We start from the raw sequence: 23,091 nt of genomic DNA, 5'->3' as shown, positions 1-23,091 counted from the left end.
TTCTACCTTCTACATGAAACCCACCCTAATTCCTTTAAATGCTAATACCATTTCCCCTCTTATATTGTATGTCTTCTGTATCTCTCTCATATGTACTAATAAATATATCCTATAGCTAAACTATTTTCTCTTTTTATTTCTTGAGGACAGACTTCTTATATAATGTTTTGGGAATATTACAAATACAAGTTATGGAGATCTTTAATAAGTCAAAGTTAATTGTGGAAAAAATAGAAGTATTTAAAATATTAGGTAAGTAATCACAGTACCTCAATGCATATATGATGCATTCCTCCAGTCTTGTTTTTCTTCAGAAAACCTTCAATTGGACTTTGGTTTCCCAATGGATGCAGTAATTCAAGCTTGGTATTTCCAAGTTCCACAAAAACGACAGAGACACCATGTTCAGGGACAGGGACCACTTCACTTACCTGGGCCCCTAGCATATTCTTATAAAAAGACTTGGCCATATTCAAGTCAGGTACTGCAATTGCTACATGATTTAATCGACCTAGATTCCACAAGGTTTCTGGAACATTCTGAGACAAAGGATGCGACCCTGAAAAAGTTCTTACTGTTGGAGTGAGAGTTTGGAGTCGGTAGAAAGCCCCTGTAAAATTGAAGGACAATGGTACAATTAATTTGAAATCAATGTACATCACTTTTACTTTTAATAAAAATCTAAATATGCCTATTCTATTGTATAATTATTATCTTTTAATAGGGTAATATTGCTACTTAGAAATAAATAAGAGGAAATGCTTTTATCTTTTCCAATATTTTTTTCTGAAATTATGAAATTCAGAAACGAAAATGAAGAGTTCCTAGCATGACTTCTTAGCTTTGTCCATTACAAATAACTATTATTGTAACAGAAAAGTTAATTTTAAGCTTCACTTAATATGAGTAAAAAGAAGACATTTTATAATCATTTATACTGATTGATGGGAACTTAAAAGATAATCATATATATTTAATAGTATTTTGGTCGCCCAATAATCCTACTCTAATGCCTCATTAAAGTATGGAGTTAACCCTGGGTTGGAATGGACCTGTGATTTCAATATAGGAAACTCTCAGAAAATGAATTCCTCCTACTAATGAAGATCAGTATTAGCTTTACAAATTATAATTTTAGAGTTACCTGGAGTCTTGAGAAGTTAAGTGATTTGCTCAGCATGGAATTTGCCCAATAAGGTCTGAGGGAACTGGGGAAACTAGGTAGTAATTAGGCACCAAATGAAGTTATAGAGTCAAATATGAATGAAATGATTTAACAAAAACAACATAAATTTAGGGAATTAAAATATCAAGTAGTGGTAGAAATTGAGAGAACCACACTTACTCCATCTTGTGACTCAAATCTGGATGTAATTCTTTCTATTTAATTATGAGTCTAGTCTAATTTCTGTCTTGTGATAAAACTTTATTCAGACTTATGAGAAAATCTTATTTCATTGTTTGAACTCATCCTTGCATGGATAGGGAGCTAGATTACCTCTCCCTCTTGCTTAAGGATCTTTAACTAAAGGTGAGGTTATACTAACTAGAAATTCAGTCAGATCCAAAGAGTGATGCAAGGAGTTTTGTCACAATTATACATCTTAAGCAAGCCATATGCCTTATCTGAAAATTGGCCCCATCCTGATCAGTTATTGTTTCTCTGTTCCTTTGATTGAATACAGACACATGGGTGGGATGAGACACCTCTTTTCCTTATTTAAGGGAATTCACTCTCCCCACTCCCATCTTGGAAAGTCCCTAATCTTTCCACTAGTTAGAAATGAAATTAGATTATCTAATCTTGCACTTGTTAAATGTTTTCTTTTAATTAATTTGTCTTATTTGATTAATTGTATTTAATGCATAAAAATCTGTCTCCCCCTGTATTTAGAGTCCAGTGACAAAGCTGAGGAAGCGTGGTCCTAATTTTTTATGCACTTGGCATGAATTGCTTGATAAACCAATACGCTCAGAAGCTTGAACTTTTGTTTCCTCAGAAATTTCATCTTTCACTTGCTATAGTATCCAAGAAAGGACAAGAACCCAGATTATTTCTGATTGAAACTAGCTCTCTATCCATTAAGCCACACTGCATGCCAATATAGTTTGCTGAAGGCAACTAGAATCCAAACTCTGCCTGATCCTAGCAAACCGGAAAGATTTTCAGTATGGCTCAGAGATTCTGTTATCGAAGGAGTAGTCTAGTGGTCCTCAAACTTTTTAAATAGGGGGCCAGTTCACTGTCCCTCAGACTGTTGGAGGACCAGACTATAGTAAAAACAAAAACTCACACTCTGTCAGGCGCATAAATGTCCTCAGCCCACTGCATCTGGCTCGGGGCCATAGTTTGAGAACCCCTAGAGTAGCCCAATGAAATTCAGAAACACTAAATACCAAGTTGGCTGCAATGTGATCTGACAGTCAAGCTAATTCTTGTAGACTGCTAAATTGTGGATGATGTCTATAGGTGAAATAGTCACACCAACAAAATTACCAGTCCTTAAAGTTTACCACATTTCAACAATATATAATAAGATATAGAACAAGAAGAGTGAAAGATACAATCTAATCAGTTACATTTAAACATAATCAATATCTCAAAGTGATCTCCTTTCCTAAGAAACAATTTTACTTTTCTCAAATTCTATAGTTAAACTCATTAAAAATGAATACTCTTCAGCAATACAAAAAAAAAAATCTGTTCCATCCACACAAAATTAAATTGGAAAAATAGTGAATTAAGAAGAAAAATAAAATTTAAACTGAAGATCATAAGAAACACTAAGACTACTTACTCATCAGCATTTTCTCTAAGGTAGCAAATATTATTTTTGTTTCATTCCCACCCCTCCTATTAAAAAATAAAGGATAGAAATGCTTAGCTAGCTGTGGGACAATTAAATATCTACCTCTGAGATAATTTTTACATCTTAATGATCAAAACAGGCTTTTAAGACAGATTTAGAGCTGGAAGAGATTATATACATATACATACATATGAAAATATGTATTTATGTATGTATGTATATATGTATGTATTAGCTAATATTTCAGGTGGGGAATAAAAAAACAATCCCAGAAAGATTGTGATACTCCAAAGATCACAGAGCTGGTATTCAAAATCCAGTTTTCTCACTTCAAATTTAATACCCTTTCTATGTTTCTGAAACACTTCCTTAGTTATTTGTTACTTCAGTACATTGTTCTTCAAATATCAAGTTGAAAAAACTTTAATATTCATTATCATGTAAATAAACAATCTAAAATTATAATTATGGTAATATAATGTTCAAGTATAATCTAGATCATAAAAATTCAATATGTTAAAGCATAAAATTTAGCATGAGAAAACACAATACTGAACTGTTGCTGGCTTTTAAAGGAAAAACCTTTTGACAGTATACAATGTTATTTATCCATTGGAGAAAGCAAGACTACTTTCTGGCAAAATTTCAGGTCATAGAGAATTTTAAGGGCCCCAGGGTTAAATTGTTTTCTTTTATTAGCATTGTATAATGGAACTCTGAACTAAAAAGCACTAAAACAGAATGTGGTCTTTCTTACATTCCAAACTATGTTCTTTAATTACTGAATTACCCAAAAGGGGATCATAATAGTTTTCATGTGGAGAGAACATAACACATCCAGTTCCAAAGGACAATGGCCTGATGAAACCCTGGAGTTTTAAAGTCAGTCTTATAAATGGGTGGCATATCCATTCAGACTGATATTTTCTACCACATTATTTTGTGGAAGAGCATGAGTTCTAACATTATCTGCTAATATTTATACCAAAGGAATGGTAAAAGTGTAAGCTAGCATGAACAAGAGGATTGGATAATGTGCAGTATTATTTGTAATGGCTACAAAACTGGTTCATGGGGACAATGGACTGGCTAAAGTTCTTTTTTTAACTTCAAAGTCTCCAGAATTGTTCTTAATACTGCTTTAGATAGTTCTATGTATCTCCCCAGTTGCCTAGCCTCTTCATTTAATGTTAGTCACTAAGTGATACTAAAAATCTAATTTGTGTACAGCTAGATTTCACATTATTATAATATATGCATTGTTGAATCTTTCCCAATTTTTCTTTCCCAAATTCTTATGCATTGATATTTGAACTTTGCTACATACTTAATGATGTCCTAACTGCTATGAGTTTGTGTATAAAAGGCAGCATGGTGAAGTGAACCTGATGCTGGACCCATCTCAAATTATAAATCCTGTGCTTGGAACCATAAATTAGTCAGACCAACAACTAGCTGTGATTAGTAGGAGTAAAGACTAGGATTTTTTAAAATTAGTTTAAGGGAATGAACAAGAAAAAAAGGCAATTCTGGAATAGGAGACAGACTTGAAGAAATGAATACTACATAGATGGCAGCAAGACACTGAGCTTTTGGGGAAGGAAGAATAGGCAAAAGGTAAGAAAAGGATTCAAAGAAGGAAGTCAAAACGTACTTTGCAGTTTTATTTAATGCTATGACAATAGTTCCTATACTACTGAAATTAATTAGTATGATGCCTGTGTATGCCAATACCTGAGTTAAAATTTAAGACTAATCTAGAAGATTGCCAATCTCAGCCTCACCTAGGTTGGCTCAGGTCTCCACTTCCTCTCTGTATTTTTCTGTCAAACCAATAGTTGCTTAAGTACTTGGAGGGGTAAAAAAAAGGCGGGGGGGAAAGGAAGGAAAAAGAAGAAATGCAAAATCATTTATTCCACAAATAATTATTTTTATTTCTAAAGCATTTCTCTAAATGCTAAAAGACAAAGACCACCTAAGACATAGTTCCTACAAAAAACTTCTATTTACCCAAAATGAAGAGATCCAAAATAACATGGGAATTCAGAAACCATTCAGCTAAGGAGAGTAAAGACATTTTCACAGAGCATGGTATCTGAGTTAGGTATTGAAAGATGGGTAGGAATAGCATGTGTGGAGTTGGCAGAGAAGGACATTTTAGAGAACAAATGTGAACAAAAGCATGAAAAAAATGGGAAAAAAAAAAACTCAGACAGTGTTAAGTCCAGTTTGGCTGAAGTCTGGTGAAGAGAATAGGAAAACCTGTGTACAATTATTGACTCCACTTCCACTCCTTTCATGAAGTATTGACATGAGAAAAGTATACCTCTGCAAAATGGCTTTTGACCTTATTATCCACCTTAAATTGCTCTCTTCTAAAGCTAAAAATGACCCTTTACTAGCTAAACTGGATGGCCCTTTCTCAATCTTCAGTCTTCTCCTTTTCTCTTTAACATTTGATATTCCTATCTTCTCTTTTGGTTCTCCTCCTGTCTGATCACACCTGCCTTTCTTTTGCTGGACTATCATCCCTATCACATCCCCTAACTGTGGGAGTATCCAAAGGCTTGGTCTTGAGGCCTTCTAATTTCTCTCTTGGCTTCTCCCTTGGTGATATTTTCAGATTCCATGAGTTCAAGTATCATCTCTGTAGGTGACTCTCAGATGGATCTGAGATCAAGGCCCTAGTGCCTTCATCTTCAGTCTCAAATCACCAACTGCCTTGCCTATTGCCCATGTTGAACTAGAACAAAATCAATTATGTTCATTATCTTTCCCAAATACCTCCCCCTTTTCCAAACTTCCCTATTACTGTTGAGGATATAATCATCCTTCCAATGACCCAGATTAAAATTAGGGTATTATCTTGGACACCTAACTCTTCCTTGCCCCATCTACCCAATCAATTCTAAATTTTGGAATTGCTATCCATACATCTCATGAATATAAATCCTTCTATTTAGGATCTAGTTCAGATATTCATTTCCTTTTCCCTGGACTCTTACCATACCCTAATTGGTCTCTCCTCACTCCAATCCATTTTATACACAGTTATCAAAGGGCAGATTTGATCTTCTTGGTACTTTACTCACCAAATTCAATGTCTCTCTATTATAAATTATTCTGCTTGGCATTTAAAGTGTTTTACAATCCAGCCTCTTTCCATCGCTCCAATTTCTTTGAATAGTACTCCAATTCAGATAATCAACAATCCAACTGCAGCTTCCTTGCTATCACTCACATATTTCCTCTAATGTCTCTGATTTGCACTTAATGTTCCTCAGGCTCTCCCTCCACATATACCCATCTCCTGGTATCTCTAGCTGCCTTCAAGCCTTAAGTTAAATACCATTTTCTGCATTCTGGTCCCTCTGGCTGCTTATGCCTTTCCATTCAAGGTTGTCCTGTATCTATTTGCTTTATTTGTGTTTAGTATATACAACTCTCTTTCCAGTGTAAACTACTTAAGAGCCCTGACTGGTTAGTTTTTGTTATTGTATTCCACCTACTACCACAATTCTAGAGAGTTTAAAAAATTCTGGATTGACAGGGAGGTAGGGCAAAGTCACATGCCTCCCCACCCCCATCCCATTCCACTTTGAATGCCAAGGCATACTCTTTATTTAGAAAGTAATGCAGTGCCTTTGAAAAGGAGCTACTTTAGGAAGATTAATTGGGCAGTAACTGGTAGAACCACTTGGAAGGAGAAGAAATGGAGGCAGAAGATAAATCAGGAGGCAGTTATTAAACTTGAGAACAGGGATAGTTCTTTGCCTTTCTTTTTTATCCCAAGTCCTTAACATAGTTGGGCAATGGATAAAATGACAGGTCTGGATTATGAGTTCAAATCTAGCCTCGGACACTTAATAGCTGTGGGGCTCTGGGCAAGTCATTTAACCCTGTTTGCCTCAGTTTCCTCATCTGTAAAATGGGGGTGACAGTAGCATCTTATCTTTTACAGTTGTGTTGAGAATCAAATGAGATAATTGTAAAGAGTTTAGCACAATGTTTAGCACAATAAATGTAAAGAGTTTAGTACATGGTAACTGACATATAAATGTTAAGTTACTGTTATTAGCTTCTGTAAATGCGGTGTGGTCACCATCATTACGGGACATAACCATAAGCCATGATAGATGTTGTATAAGTTTTGGATCAGTTTCTTTTACTTCTTTGTCATATCAGCTGAAACTGATTTGTTTATTTTATTGAAATTAATAAAAGTCATTCTTAAAAAAGTTTAGATCGAAAGAACACGCTGAGTGCCTCCTCAAATGACCTTTCCCCAATTTACTTAATTTCCATGGCCCTCGGGGGAGGCAGGCTGGCACACGTGGCATTTACTTTCTCGGCCACCTCCACAGCAAGGGCTATCTTGTCCTAGCAAGGAGCTTTGGATCCAGGAAGGGAGGCTTTGTCCCCAAATGGTTTTATCTCCTAACCCTCCACCCCCCAAAAAAGAAAAAATCCCAGCTCAATCTACGTTTGCTGAAAGCTAACTTTAAAATGTTTTGGGAGGCGAGTCAAACGTCTTGGGTTCGAATATAGCCTTTTTAATATTTGCAATCCATGTGACCTTGGTCTTCTCCCTCTTTTTGAGCTTGTTTCCTCACCTGTAAAATTGGGAAGATTGGACGATTCTCTTCCATCTCTAAACCTTTTCCTTCACCCCCGTCCGCTTTGCTAAAAGACCTTCTAAGTGTAGCCGGCTCCCCGCCCAGAAGCAGACAGTTCTCCACAGATTCGGACCGGACCGCCCTCCCGCGCCCGCCCAGGAGTTCTCACACCCGCCCAGAGGGATTCACCTGCAGCCCCAGCCGCAGCTGACAACCGCCAGACCACCTTCCGCACATGCGCCATCTTCCGAGGCGGTTGCTTGGTGGGTGAGTGGAGGAGGCGGTGGCTCGCGTGCAGCCACCGGATTGGGACAGAGGGACTTGCCTTAGGAGACCGAGCCAGGCCGAGAGTAGTTGAGGGGCGTGCCTTGGGAGCGAGTGACACTGTTGCGATTGGTCGAGCGACTAGGAGGAGGCAGGCACTCTTGTCTGAGATAGGTCGAGCTACTGCTTCGACTTTCAACTCTAACTTTATTGACAATCTCGCCCGAAACACAGTTCAAAATTTGTTGAATGATCGTCCCACGTCTAAGATAGGATTTTCTAATACTAAAGACGCTCCACGCTGGCTTATAAGTAGTAGTGGCCCTTCTTCCGACCCTTTTCTCAATGATTTCCCTCAGACTCTCCCTCCTGTAGGAGCGGGTGCCACGGCCTGAGGAGGGAGGGGCCCAGGAACTCGTGTGTGGCGGAACTACAGTTCCATGGTCGGAAGTTCTCTCGGGCTGGATCGGCTTCTCACTGAACGGTTTCCGGAGTTTCCAGTTCCGCTCCATGTGAGACCTGGACCGGCCGAGATGTCGGGGAAGAAAACTTTGCGGGGTAGGCGCCGGCGGACCCTGCAGCACTGCCTGAAGGAACTGGGCACTTCCACGGCTCACCCCGAACAGTTCCTCACGTAAGCATCCAGCTTTGCTAGAGCTCCGGGGGGAAGTCAGCGTGGAGAAGGCCGCGGCCACACCGCCCGTGTCCTAGATCTCGCCCCTCTCCCCTGGGCTCACCTGGCCGGAGGGCGGGGCGGGAGGAAAGGCCAAGCGCTCGGTCCTGCCGCTACAGTCCGGGCGGTTAGACCAGTGGTGTTGCCTAAGTTTTCCCACCAGATCACTTGGGACAGTGGGGATTTCAGTATAGATATTTGCTAAGCGCTGAAGTCTCCACGAGCTCCCGGTCTAATGAGACACGTGCACAACTGTATACGAACAAGTCTCCTACAAGTTTAGTGATCAGCATCAGGAGAGCACCGAAGGCGAGAGTTCAGCTAGAACTTGCAGGAGGCAGCAGCAGATGGAGATGGGCCAGGAAAGGATTCCAGGCTTGGGGTCCAGCTAGAGAACGTTGGAGATCAGGGATTAAGAGTCACTGGGGGAAGTGAGAAGGTACTGAGTTCTTCCCCATGAGAGCACTAAAAGTGGAATCTGTTCTACTGGGATTTCTGTTTAAGTATATGTTGGACTAGATGTCTGAAGGGCCCTTCTGACTTTGAGAGCCTTAACTTCAATCTTGTAAGTAAGGTTCAAAAGGCCTAAGATATTAACGGTCATACTTTATTAATGCAAGCACCCACTTTGGAAGATTTAATGCATGACATTTAAAATTTGTAAAGGATAAAACGACTGAAATGGGTTGTAGTGAGGACAGTGTACAGAGTATGTATATTAATGATCACTTCATAAGGCCACCGCTGTTTTTAATATTTTATATGTTTTAAATGTCTTACAAATACCCAGCAAGTGCTTCGTTCTGTGCATATCAATGACAATGGTTAGTAATTTTTACAAATTTACTAAGTGCCTCGCACTGTGCTAAGCAGTGGAGAGACGAAGAAAAGTATATATAATCCCTGCCCTCTAAGAAGTCAGTCTAATGGAGTTAGAAGATTAGAGAGAGACAACATAAAAACAACTACTGCATGGGAAATAGAGATTGGTAGAACTTTCCAGTCATGGAAACAGGGAAAATGAAGAGTATGAAGTGTCTTGTATGAGGAAGAACAAGGAGGCCAGAATCACTGGGAGCAGAGTACATAGAAGGAAGAAAGTTATTAAAAAGCTAGAAAAGTAAGAAGGAGGTAGGTTATGAATAGCTTTAAAAATCAAGAAGATTTTATTATTTGAACCTGAAGGTTAATAGGAACCTATTGGAGTTTATTGACTTAAATGAGTGATGTAATCAGATCTGTTCTTTAGAAAGATCATTTTGATTGATAGCTGTGAGTAGGAGATAGCTAGTAGGCAGATAGATCCTTAACAAATTGATGGATTGTTTTAGCTGGAACAAGAGTGCCATGAATAATTGAAATCTTTTACTTATCTCCAGACTTTGTTTTACTCGTTTTATTTTAAAGTCCTTCCTCAACAAACTTTTATAATAAGTTACTAAGTAGTAAAATTTCTCTTTAATTTTACTACTCAACAAATTAATGTGGGCCTGTGGTTATGTTATGTTTAATCTTTTTTTGTTGTTGTGTTTTGTTTTTTTTTAATTGTGACTATAACATTGTGGAAGATACTTTAAATTTCATTGATCTATTTTTCTCTCTTAATAGTGTTCAAGATGGATTGGCTGTAAATTTTACATCTTTAACAAAAACACTTTATGATTTACATAAAGCATTCAAGACTGATATCATTCTTGGGAGCCCTTTAAAAGAATTGGTGATAGAAAACTTTGATGATGAGCAGATTTGGCAGCAACTAGAGTTGCAGAATGAACCAGTTTTACAATACTTTAAGAATGCCGTCAATGGAAATGTTAAAGACAAGGAACTCTGTCTTCTCCCAGAGAGTGAAGAGGTTGACTCAGAGATGGATGTTGACAATGAGGAGGAAATAGAACAGAATTCAAAATTGGAGCAAAAGTCAGATCTAGTTGATGATAGTCTTGAAAAAGAAATTAAGAGAAATAAAAAGTTAAATAAAGTTGATGTAGAAAAAGGTTCAGATTTTAGTGATGAGGATTCTGATGTTAACTTTGATATTGATAAATTAGAACGTCAAAACAAGAAACCAAAAGTATTTATTAAATCTAAAGAGAAATCCATAGTAGATGATAAATTTTTCAAGTTGTCTGAAATGGAATCGTTTTTGGAAGATATGGAAAAAGAAGAGAAAGAAAAAAAGAAAGATGATGAAGATGATGTTGATTATTTTGAAGAAATTACTTCTGATGAGGATAGTGAGCTATTTACAAATTCTTCAAAAAAGGTAAAGTTATTCTTTTGTTTAATAATAAAGTTTTGGCCTTTTCCTATTATTTAACATATTTTTGACACAAAGAAGTCTTCCTTTCTCACAGTTCATTGGGGCATAAATGAATAATTCAAATATGTTAAAATAAATAAAAATGACCCAAAACTTTTCATGAAACCCATCAAGTAAGTTATGAATGTATATTCTAATCGATTGTTTTCCCATAAAACCTCAACCAAAATAGAAAGGTTAGAACCGATAGAATTTAATTATTTTAAGTAATATTATTAGTCATGACATGGGTGTGCTTAACCTTTGTTCTTAACTTTCCCCCTAAACTTACCTCTTTCACACTATACAATATTTGTCTAGAATATTATCATCCTTGTAGTTACCCAGGTTTGAAACTTTGGAGTCATCCTTTATTCCTCAGTCTTTTGTATAGCACATATTCAATTAATTGCCAATTCTCCATTCTTCCTCTAACATCTCTTGGATCCAAAGGATTCTCTCAACAGATAAAGCCATCTCCTAATTTATGGCCTTGTACTATTGCATTGTCCTTCCAGTTGGTCTCCTTGCTTCAAGTCTTTCTCAACCATTCCATCCTCTACTCTGTAAACTTAAGGGTTTCTATACAGCTAAGATCAAAATCAAACTCCTATGTGTAGCACAAGACCTTTCACAAGTTGGACCCAAACTACATTTTGTATTCCCTTTCTTAGGTTTCTACAGTCTAGCCAAACTGACCTTGTTGATTTCTCATGTGTGACACAATATGCCACTGAATGAGCTGTCCTCTTTCTATTAGAATTAACTATTTCACCTATTCCTGTTAAAAAACTTCTTTCAAAACTTAAGTCATGAAACCTTTTGCATTCTCTGCTGCTAGTGCACTCCTCCCCAACTGTAATCTTATATTTATTTTATATGTATTTACACTATAAATACAAATGCACAAATGCATGTACATGTTTTTCTCCCTTAATAGAGTGTATATTTCTTGAGAGCAGTGTTTCACTTATATTTTTATATTCCTAATATTGAAAACAGTAAATGCTTTTCCTTTTATGCTAATTTCAGTTAACTTTAATTAGAAAATGATTTTCTGAATAGAAGCCCATCAATTGGGGAATGGCTGAACAAGTTGTGTTATATGAAGATAATGATTATTATTGTTCTATAAAAAATGATGAACAAACTAATTACAAAAAAGCCTAGAAAGATTTACATGAACTGATGCTGAGTGAACAAGCAGAACCAGGAATATATTGTAGACAATAACAGCAAGAATATGTGATGATCAACTATGAAAGGCTTGGTTCTTCTCAGTGTTTTTTCTGTTTTTTTGTATCTCCCATGGTTTTTTCTTTTTGGTTAAGATTTTTCTCTCCCAACATGTTTCATAAAGCAATGTGTAGTAAAAATAATTAAAAATTATTTTTATAAAATAAAAAATAATAAAATTTTAAAAAAGAAAATAACTTTCAGCATGTAGAAAGAATTTTTTTTAAAAGCTTATCTTTGTAGTCCTTTTCTCTCCTTAAGCAAAAGTTTTAAACATTTTGTTTTAGTCAAGCAAAAGTTCCAGAAACCTAAAATACAAAGATTTCTTTGACCCCGTTGAAAGTGAAGACACAGCAAGTGATAATGATGAGTTGGAGCTAGATGAGGCTGAAGATGAGGATAAGGAAAGTGATTATGAAGAAGAAGGAATTTCTGAAGAGTAAGCATTTTGAGTTATCCTTTTTAAACTGTGTAATATAATTTGTCCATCAATTTTTGTCTGGTCATAATGTGAGTTGTCATGTGCTTAAGTTAGGAAGGTATTACGTTTTTATTTCATCTATTAATTTGGCCTCAGAAAACCCATATTTATTTCAAGTATGTAGGGAGGGAGGGGGGAGAATTTTACAATAGTTTATAGTTTTGCTATATAGTTTTTTGCTTTGGTTCCTATTACTAAGAAAAATCATTGTCAACATTATTGTCATCTGTTAATGAATCATTAAAGTGTGCAGTTTGAAAATACTTGTTTAAGTGAATGTTGTTGAATATTTCTATTAAATTAATATTGATATGTCAAATGAATATTAGAATTCTTTATTCTTATAGATATATAGGGATTGATTTAGTATGATTCTTTCTTGAATTCTCAAAATTTTTATTGACTTTGGAAGTATAAAATTTCTTTGATCTTTTTTTTGTGTGCATGGTATATTTAAAATGGAGAAGTTTTTTTTTTTTTTTTTCCTGAGGTAATTGGGGTTAAGTGATTTGCCCAGGGTCACATCTAGGAAGTATTGAGTGTCTGAGGCCAAATTTAAACTCAGGTCCTCCTGACTTCAGGGTTGGTGCTCTATCCACTCTGCTAACTAGCTGCCCAGGAAAAGTTTTATTATTGGAAAAGGAATTTTTTTCCCCCTCTTACGGAAGATACATGTAAATGGTATCTACTTTGGTTTAGGAATGAAGATGATGAAACTGAAGAAAATGAGAATAAACAACATGAAGGTGTGAAAAAAGTAACCTTTGCTTTGCCTGATGCCAAAGAAGCCAAAGATTCAGATGTTTTCAGTGAAAAGAGTGATTCTGATGGAGTAAAATCCTCTTTTGAACTAAGACAGGAGAAGGTAATGTATGCCCAACATATATTGTACAAAGAAGCAAAACATTTGGTTTGCAATGGCTATATCTTATTTTTTAGTGTTAGTTGAGAAAATATATATGAAATGATTTTAAACTTTAAACGTAGTATGTAAATGTGAACTATTATAACCATATGAACATTAATAAAATATGTTCTTAACTCACTAAAATACTCTTGTGGTCTTGAAGGCTGTGTCTGTACAAGTTCTGCCAAACTGGGAATATTTTAAAAGTAAATCTGGTCTTGACCGTTATGTGGTCTGGATGGTCAGAATTTGCTCTAGATGTTCCACCCTTCTCAGAGGTCATTTATTATTGTAAAGGGGATTATGACCAGCATCTATGGAGACTTTACCTCAGAAATGGCAGGCTTATATGATATTGAAGCATGTTATTAAATATGAAGTTAAGGACCACGCCTAAGTACAAAACCCAGAAAACCTGTAAAGGATTAAAGGGGACTAAACCATTAAGGGGTGGGTCAGTTCGCCGAATTCCCTCCCCAGATGTGAATCATAACACATTTGAAGGAATTGCAAATCAGGCTTTACTGACACAGATGTTGCTTGTTTATTGTGAATGAAATAAATCAGAGCCAAGACTGAAGAGGTGGGAGGTCAGAGAATGCGTCTGCTTCTCGGTTACATTCTCTGATCTCCCAGGGATCTATTCTGATAGTCAGAATTAGATTCCCAGCAGCCACTAGCAGGTGGCTCCTATAACATGAAGTAATAAAAATACTTTTCTTCATTTATCCTCAGATGGCAGAAAGAATTAAATCTTTAGAGAAAGAGTTGTTGGAACAGAAACCTTGGCAGCTTCAAGGGGAAGTCACAGGACAAAAGAGACCAGAAAACAGCCTTCTAGAAGAAACATTACACTTTGACCATGCAGTCAGGATGGGTAAATGTTTTGTTTGTACTTTGGTATTTGTGTGCCATATTTAAGATTCTATTTGATTAGGAATTTAACATTTTCTAAAATAATGAATGATAAGGGCAGCTAGGTGGCGCAGTGGATAGAATGCCAACCCTGAAGTCGGGAAGACCTGAGTTCAAATCTGGCCTCAGACACTTAACATTTTCTAGCTCTGTGATCCTGGGCAAGTCACTTAACCCCAATTGCTTCAGAAAAAAAAAATTAAATAGTGAAAGATACTTAACCCTATTGTGAACCTTAGTTACTTTATCTCCCTGGACATCAGTTTCCTCTGTAAACTGGGTGGGGGGTGGGGGGGTGGTAGTATCTTATTTGATCCTTACAACAACTCTAGGAGGTAGATGCTATTTTAACCCCTATTTTACAAATGAGAAAGTGATTTGTCCTGGATTACACAATTAATGTCTGAGATTGGATTTGAACTCAGATTTTCCTAACTCCAAGTTCAGGGAGCTATTGGGCTGAATCTGATAATAAAATTTGATAGAAATAAGTAAGTCTTTCACCTGTGTTCAAAAAAAATTAGGTTCATAAGTATAAGATGGGGGAAATGATTGTACTATAGTTTTGTTAAAGATCTGAGGGGTTTGGTGGACTGTATGGCCAGTGTGAATCAGTATTGTGATGTGGCAGACAGGGAAGCAAAGGTGATGTTAAGTTTCATTAAAAGGCATAGGTTCCAGAAATAGGAAGATGATAACTTTACTGGACCCTCCTCAACTCTTCTGGGATATTGTGTTTGATTCTGTGGATCATGGTTTAAAAGTGTATTGCTTAATTGGAGAGTAGTCGGGAGAATAGCTAGGAGAGTGAAAAGCCTACAGTTCATGCCATATGAAAATCAATTGAAGAAATTGGAAGTGTTCAGCCTAGAGTTTTGAGATGAAGTGTCTTCCAGTATTTGAAGGGCTTTCATGTGGAATTTTTTGTATTTGGATTGATGAGAAGAACCAGGAGCCATAGGCAGAGATTGAAAAGAAATAAATTAAGATTAATGTCAGAAAAACTTTCCTAACAGTTATAACTGTCCAGAGTCAGAATGGCCTGATGTTAAGAAGTGGTAGATTCCCCCTCCTTGGACATATTCAAGGAAAATCTGGTCATCTACTTGTCAAGTGTTGGATGAAGGTGTTGGAATAGGTGGCTAGTGTGGTCTTTCCAGCTCTCCTTAATTTAGTCATCTCTGATAACCATCTTTGAGAATAACTGAGGATTAAAGCACTATATAGTCAGGTTAAAGGAATGTTTAAATAAAGAATAAATAAAGTAAGTGGCTAATCTTGTAGGGTAGTTTCTAGTGAGACATAAAACATTGTTGCCCCATAGCCAACAAGAAGAATCTCCTAATGCAAATGATTGACTAGTTCATAACACAGAAATTGCCCATACAGAAGAAAATTTGCCTTTTCTTTATCATGGCCAAAGTAATGCTAGTTTGCCCTAGCTGTAAATACAATATTTTGGACACATTAACCTAAGAGGCTAATAATATGAACTAAGTGTTAAATTTTAAGTTATGAAGAATTGAAGCTAATAATACGGACTAAGTGTTGGATTTTAAGTCATTAAGAATTGAATCTTGTCTCAAATACTATGTGATCCTGAGCAAGTGGCCTAACTGCTCTCGGCCTCAGATTGTAAAAATGTAGATATATGTAATGCCCAGCACAAGGTTGCTGTAATACTCGAATTAAATAATTTTTTTTAATTATGAAAACCACTTTGCAAATCTTAAAACACATAAACTGTACTTTGGAGTTTATCTTTAAAACTTAAGAGTTCTGTTTAAAGGGGAAAATTTTAGATCATAATATGTAATTTGAGAATGTGACTATAAAAAATTTAAATTTGTCTTTTGAGTGTTAATAGGTTTTTTTGCTTGCTCTGTATATAATTGTAAAGTGTTATAATTAGTATGTTGGTTGTAAAACTTAGGTAAGTGAGTGCTTTTATTTATTTATTTATTTTGACTGAGACAATTGGGGTTAAGCGACTTGCCCAGGGTCACACAACATAGCCAGAAAATGTTAAATGTTTGAGGTCAAATATGAACTCAGGTCCTCCTGACTTCAGGGCTGGTGCTTTATTCACTTAGCTGCCCCTTTAGATAGTTTTAAAAAAATGCTTCAAATTCTTTATAACAATAGTAATTTCCGGTTAAAACATATTTGCAGCCTCTTAGAATTATCTATAAGTCTGCCATATTTTTAAGGTTCCCCAGGGATGTCAAACATTTGTCATTTTAATATGAATCTGATTTTTTGAAATAAGTCAAAAGTTATATGGCATCACATATGGAGAATGAGGAAAGTCATCAGGTTGGTAATTAAAAAAAAAAAAACTTGTAAATAATTCTTAAGTTGACTTTTTCTTTTACATTTCCCATCAAAATTTTTTAAAAAAATATTTTAAGCAATAATAACATAGTTAATATGTGCCTGATATTTTTGCTATTTGGGGATAGAATAAGGGAGTGGGGTTTTAGTCACATCTTAGCTACTAGTTAATAGTGATAGCTATATAATACCTGTAGAATGCTAAGTACCCTTCACATGTGGTATTTTATTCTCATAAGAACCTTTAAAGGAAGATAGCAAATGATATCATCCCTATTAATTGCTGAGGGAATTGAATTTCAGAATCCATTAGTTGATTTGCAATGAGCATGAAATTCATTTTAGTTCAAACAGTTGTGGTAAAAGAAGTTTGTTTTTCTAAGGCATTGTGATCAATAAAAAGGACTTCTATGTAGGTATTGAAATTTTAAAGAAATAATACCACATAGTTGTTAAATTATTTATTATTTTAATAATCCATTTTATATTCCTTTTTTTAGCACCTGTGATTACTGAGGAAACCACTTTACAACTTGAGGAGATCATCAAACAAAGAATAAGAGATCAGGTTAATAAGTGCTTAATATTTCCAGAAATGAATATGATTCTTTGCATGATAAATGGAGAAATAACTTTTTTTTTTTTTATTAAACAGTTCTCAAATAGTTTTATAAAACTTTTCACTAAAAATTTGAATTGTTTAGATGAAGCTGTAACACTTTCTCTTCACCTATCTGTGCTTCCCTAACATAAAATATATAAGAAATGCTTTCTTCCCTCTACAAAGTATACTTGATATGTTTTTTGTTTTTTTTCTTGGTAGACTTGATATTAAATAAACTTAAGTGTTAATAGTATTTTGTGCAAAATATTATTAACATTTTGGAATACTTTTGCTTTTGTTTAATATATTAAACACTGTCATGTTTTAGAAATGAGTAGTTCCTTTGTTCAAATTACCTAAAAATTCAGGAAGGCCATACCATTATGTAACATTGAATTAGATTTTTTTCCTATTTTTTTAGGCGTGGGATGATGTAGTACGTAAAGAAAAACCAAAGGAGGAAGCATTTGAATATAAAAAGCGTTTAACATTAGATCATGAAAAAAGTAAATTGAGCCTCGCAGAAATTTATGAGCAGGAATACCTCAAACTTAACCAGGTAAGAAATCTTGTTTTCTATTAAAGAAAGAGAACCTGGGAATTTTCATGAATATCTTTTTTATTCTTGAAATGAATTAAATTTGGTTAGGTGTTCTCAATGAATAATAGAAATAATACTTTCTTTGATAAGGTTTTGTTTTTATACTAAATACTAATTGAATGAATTCTCAGTTATGATTTCTTAGCAAAATAATCAGATTTTGTTTAGAAATGGGAAAGTTGCCTGGATTCAATATAAATTGAAGGCATTCATAATTTGGAGGTGATAAGAGAATTTTGTATCAACTCAAGAGTTGATCTGGAGTTTCATTTTAATTAAGCTTCCCTCATTCCCCTCCCAGAACAGGCCCAATCTAATCATCTTTGAAGTTTTAAAGACACAGAATGATTAGGGTGAAGACTTGGAGTTAGAGAATGGAGGCAAACAGCCATTTATCTTCCTATTTGTTTCTAATCCAATTATAAGTGAGGTAGTTTGACCTTACCGTAGTAATGATTTTAGTGAGGAAAATAGAGAAACTTAAGAACTATTGTCAAATTCATGAATATTAAAGGCATGCCATTTTCTAATGAGATAACTTAGACTGCAATGTAGGATCTAATTTTATATGTAGCAATTATTAGACCTCCTGAAGTGCCCCTTAAAACAAAAGCCAAAATTATTCTTGGGATAGTACTATTTTTAAAAGTCCCTTAGTGTTTTATTCTGAGATTTTGTTAAGCTAAGTTTCTGAATTCATTATCTTAGGAAAAGAAAGAAGAAGAAGAAAACCCAGAACATGTGGAGATTCAGAAGATGATGGATTCACTCTTTCAAAAACTGGATGCACTTTCTGACTTTCATTTTATACCTAAGCCAGTAAGTACATTAGAATTTAAGATTTTTGTGAATTGTAGATGGCTTGCTTTTTTTATTTCTATGAAATTAAGTATTAATCCTGTATATAGCTCCAGGAGATTAAAAATCATGACTAAGAACTGATCATTATCACAAATATAAGCCTTTAATAGATATTTATTACCTATAGTAGTTATTGTTTAACTGTTTAGTCTTCTTGGATCAGTTGATATTCAAGAATAACCGAGGTGATAATACTTAGCTTTTCTTAACAATGCAATGATCCAAGACAGTTCCAAGGGAGTTATGTTGGAAAATGCTGTCCACATCCAGAGAAAGAACTATGAAATCTGAATGTAGATTGAAGCATCCTATTTTCCCCTTTTTAAGTTTTTTGTTTTTCTTTATCATGGTGTTTCCCTCTTATTTTGAGTTTTCTTTTACAACATGACTAATATGGTAGTAACATGTTTAACATGATTGTCCATGTATAAACTATATCAGATTGCTACCTTGAGGAGGGGGAAAGAGAGGAGAAAAGTTTGGAGCTCAAAATTTTACAAAGGTTATGTTCAACACTATCTTTACATGCAATTGGGGGGGAAATATTAAGTGGGGAAAAAAAAAAAAAAAGACCTAGTTGATTGCAGTGCCAGCAATTCATAAGAGATGACATGCGGTATTGGTGGTTGACATTTCTGGCAGTCCACAAGTCCCCCCATTCTCTCCTTTCTTCAAGGAATCACTTCAGTGAGTATGGAAGAATACCAGGATGATGAGCTGGACCTAAGACTTTTGTTTTAGTGTCATCCTCCTCCATTCCCTTATGCCTTTTACTTGCCCCATTTGGCTATTATCACCAACTCCAGGCTCTCACTGTCAGGATTGTGCTTCCCTTCCCTCCTTCATACTCTTTGTCCTCTTCTTGGCTTTCCCACTCCTTACCATCCCCTTCATAGCAAAGTTTGGAGACGTTTGGATTAACTTCTGGAATAAAATCCAAATGCCTTAGTCTAATACACAAAACTTTGTATAGTCTGACTCCCACCTGCCTTTCATGTCTCACTGCTGCTCACTGCCCCACTTCCTCGTCCCTATTCTGTTACTACATATTTCTTACCAGTGTGCCTGTTAACCCTTCCCGAACATTGTGTTGTGTTTTTGCTTCTCCATTCCACTCATCTAATTTTTGTCAGTTCATTAAAGCCTAGGGCTCTTCAAAGTGTTCCCTAACATTTGATACTCACTTATGATACTTGTGAAACTCCTTGGGGTTGATGTCTCTAACCAGCTTTTGTTTGAACACTTGTTGTGATGAGCTAAGTCTCAAGTTGAAGTTCAATCCATTTTTGGATAGGTGTAGTTTTTAGGAATTTATTTCTTATATTCATTCTACATCTGCCTCTCTATGATTTTCATTCATTCATTTCTGTTCTTACCTTAAGAAGCAAAACGTGTGATCTCATTTATAACTAAAAATGTTGTTAAAGAAAATAATTTTGCCTTTTGGTTGCCATCCAGTCTTTGTTTTCCTTTGGATATTTACAAATTATATGTCTTTTAATATTTTTTTCAGATATAATTAAACTGTTTCTTATTTTACTCAAAATGAGAGATCTTGTTTAGGGGAAGGGGAAAAGGAAGGAGAAAAATTTGTAATACAAGGTTTTATAAGGATGAATATTGAATATTATTTTTGATACAAGATTTTACAAGTATGAATGTTGAAATACTACTTTTGCGTGTATTTTGAAAATGAAAAGCTATTATTAAATTTTTTTTTAAAGTTCCTTGCAGCTACTAGATATCAAGGGCTACATAAATTCCTAAAAGACTAAATAAAGAGCAGCAATTCTAGTATAGATGGCCAGCCTTGAAATCAGGAAGATTTGCCTCTGACATATGTTCAAGTTCCTTTCAGTTCTAAATCTCTTTCTGTAATGTCTGATGTCAGTTGTCATCTGTTGTAACAAACTAACAAACCTCATTAGCACTTGAGTACTATAATTTCTTACATTTTTCTTTATCTATCTGTAAAGATGAGCTTTGGGTAGGTCTCAAAAAATTGATGATGTTGCAATTATTTCATCAGGATCATTTTAATATGATCATATTTAAGTTTAGGTGATCAAAGTATTTAACCTGAATGTTATTATATTTTTATCATATCACATATCCCTTGTAAGATTTCAAATCAATAGCATTGTGATAAACTCTCCCTTGTAATTTTGAAGTGGTTCCTAAAATGTCATTTTATATTGTTTCATTTTCTAGCCTGTTCCAGAGGTTAAAATTGTCTCTAATCTTCCTGCTATAACTATGGAGGAAGTAGCACCAGTGCATGTTAGTGATGCAGCACTTCTAGCTCCAGAGGAAATCAAGGTAAGAAGCAAATATTGAGAACTTACAGTTTTATAAATTACACATTTATAATTTAGGAATTCCTAAAAGACTAAATAAAGAACAGCAATTCTAGTAGATAGATGGCCAGCCTTGAAATCAGGAAGGTTTGCCTCTGACATAGGCTGGGTTGTGTAACTATAAGCCAGTCACTTATTTTCACAGGTATCTATGATATATTTCAATAATAATAAAAAGTATTCTAAAATGACCTCATACCAAATGTATTGGCAAAAAATCTACCAGAAGACTTTTTTTGTCCCTTTAATAATGGAATGTGTCATTAATAATGGAATTATTATATCTGGTTAAAAGATGAATATACTAGATATATACAGATGATCTCTTTTATTCACAAATTGTTTACATTTGAATGGCTGCTTTAGACAATGAGTTATGTCCTGCTGGCCTCTCCAAGAAATTAGTCCTTTCTCATTCCTCTAACCATTTCTACTCCCCTTCTTTGTTTTTATGGCAGAGGGCTGGTGATCTTAGTACTATAGGCATTGGAAAGAACAATTCAGATTCTAGCTCTGCCACTCTTCACCAGTGTGACTTTGAGCCAAATCACTTGCCCTCCCTAGGCATCAGTTTTCTTATTGGCAAAATTAGGGGATGAGACTAGAGGGCTTTTATTTTAAAGTTTTAAGTCTCTGATGCTGTGAATTCTAACTTCAGCTGTTAGTTATCATGTCCTTTTAATAAGACTTCATCTTTTAAGCTGCATGTGGTCGAGCTTTACTTTTGAATTGAATCCTAAGTTGGAATTCGAAGTATTTTTTTTTTTTTCATTGAAATGTGATAGTAATTTACTGATTATCATCTCAATTCATCTGCATTGTGAGTCAGCCTGGGATTCCAAATTCCAATTTATTTTATTGTTTCTATGGGAAAATGTGCTTCATATTTTCAAAAATAAATTTTAAAAATAACTTTTGGAATGTGTCCATTAATAATTTGGAAGACTGCATGTATGTCATATCAGATCTATATCACTAATTTGTTTTGGAATTATGAGGCTCTTATTACTGTGTTTTAGTTTCTTTTTCTATAATATGAGATTGTTTGCCTCTACTTATTACTTGAACTTTAAGGGTGAGATAAAGGTATTTCTGTTTCTGTTTTTATAGGAGAAAAATAAGGCAGGTGACCTAAAAACAGATGCAGAGAAATCTGCTACAGATAAGAAACGAGAACGAAGAAAGAAGAAATATCACAAGCGTATGAAATTAAAAGAAAAGGAAAAACGGCAAAAATTGTTAGCCAAGACTAAGCCTGAACAGGCTACAAAATACAACAAAGCAGAGGCATCAGCACAATTAAAGAAACTAACTAAAGCAGGCAAAGCTTCTGTACTAAAGGTAAAGCATGACTGAATATAACTGATTAGAAACATAGACAAATTTTTATTTTGTGAGAGCATTTGTGCATAAATAGATGTCAGGATGTTTACATTAAATACTTAGAATTTTAATTTATTGATTTTTATAGCTTCTTATCCCTGTCCTCTCACTTTCACATCCTTCTTTCTCAGTTTTTTAGACTGAGGATTGATAGAAATTTGGATTCCTATATTAAAATTCCTGGGTATATATAAATTTATTTTCTGGAAACAAACATCATCATATTCTGTCTCTATAAAGAAAGATTTGGTGGTGTTTGCTTTTATTCATATATCTGGTATTTCCTGATACTATTCGTTCATTTCCTGGGGGAGAGGGAGGGACATGTAAGAAAGAGAATCCCCCACACTTGGAAATGACACTGTAACAACTCCGTCAAAAATACAACTATCAGGAACTTAGATTTGGATATAGGTATATATAATAGGTCTTCAATTAGGTAAAAGAGGAACTGTTTTATAGAAATACTTTCATACATGCTTTATTTCCTGTTGCAGGATGAAGGTAAAGACAAGGCCTTGAAGTCCTCTCAGGCCTTCTTTTCTCAATTACAAGATCAAGTGAAAATGCAAATTCAGGATGCCAAGAAAACACCAAAAAAACAGAAGGATAAAAAAGAAATTTCTGTTCATAAACTCAAGTTGTAACATATTTTATCATAATGTAAATATTAAACTAAGCAAATACTGGTTTTACAACTTGTTTCTTAATAAAATTTTGGATAAATTTTTCTTTTCATTATAATAA

At 35.0% G+C, this 23,091-nt stretch overlaps 2 protein-coding genes across 2 annotated transcripts in view; one reads left to right on the top strand and one right to left on the bottom strand.

Annotated features, from left to right (window-relative positions):
• The window catches only part of MCEE (methylmalonyl-CoA epimerase), a 24,258-nt gene extending 16,477 nt beyond the window's left edge, over positions 1-7,781 (bottom strand). Inside the window, exons 1-2 of the mRNA XM_074294970.1 lie at positions 7,616-7,781; positions 270-610 (exon numbers count right to left, since the gene is read on the bottom strand). Coding sequence (XP_074151071.1) covers positions 270-610; positions 7,616-7,670 — 396 coding nt within the window. The 5' untranslated portion in view covers positions 7,671-7,781. The remainder of the gene's footprint in view (positions 1-269; positions 611-7,615) is intronic.
• On the top strand, positions 7,772-23,091 carry MPHOSPH10 (M-phase phosphoprotein 10). The gene is made up of 11 exons (XM_074294969.1): positions 7,772-8,324; positions 9,972-10,629; positions 12,189-12,340; positions 13,082-13,247; positions 14,025-14,166; positions 17,039-17,106; positions 17,564-17,701; positions 18,452-18,562; positions 20,816-20,923; positions 22,072-22,302; positions 22,842-23,091. The coding sequence occupies exons 1-11, from the start codon at positions 8,131-8,133 to the stop codon at positions 22,989-22,991; spliced, it is 2,118 nt and encodes a 705-aa protein (XP_074151070.1). The 5' UTR covers positions 7,772-8,130; the 3' UTR covers positions 22,992-23,091.

The sequence above is a fragment of the Sminthopsis crassicaudata genome, chromosome 2 (assembly GCF_048593235.1).
Source record: "Sminthopsis crassicaudata isolate SCR6 chromosome 2, ASM4859323v1, whole genome shotgun sequence".
Lineage (NCBI taxonomy): Eukaryota > Metazoa > Chordata > Mammalia > Dasyuromorphia > Dasyuridae > Sminthopsis > Sminthopsis crassicaudata.
The sequence above is the reverse complement of the archived record's forward strand: the minus strand, read 5'-3'. Positions and strand labels throughout refer to the sequence as shown.

Coding starts and splice junctions, on each gene's coding strand:
- MPHOSPH10 (XM_074294969.1), top strand. CDS start 8,131: ATGGTCGGAAGTTCTCTCGGGCTGGATCGGCTTCTCACTGAACGGTTT. Junction 10,630..12,188: donor TTACAAATTCTTCAAAAAAG/GTAAAGTTATTC, acceptor ATTTTGTTTTAG/TCAAGCAAAAGTTCCAGAAA. Junction 13,248..14,024: donor TTGAACTAAGACAGGAGAAG/GTAATGTATGCC, acceptor ATTTATCCTCAG/ATGGCAGAAAGAATTAAATC.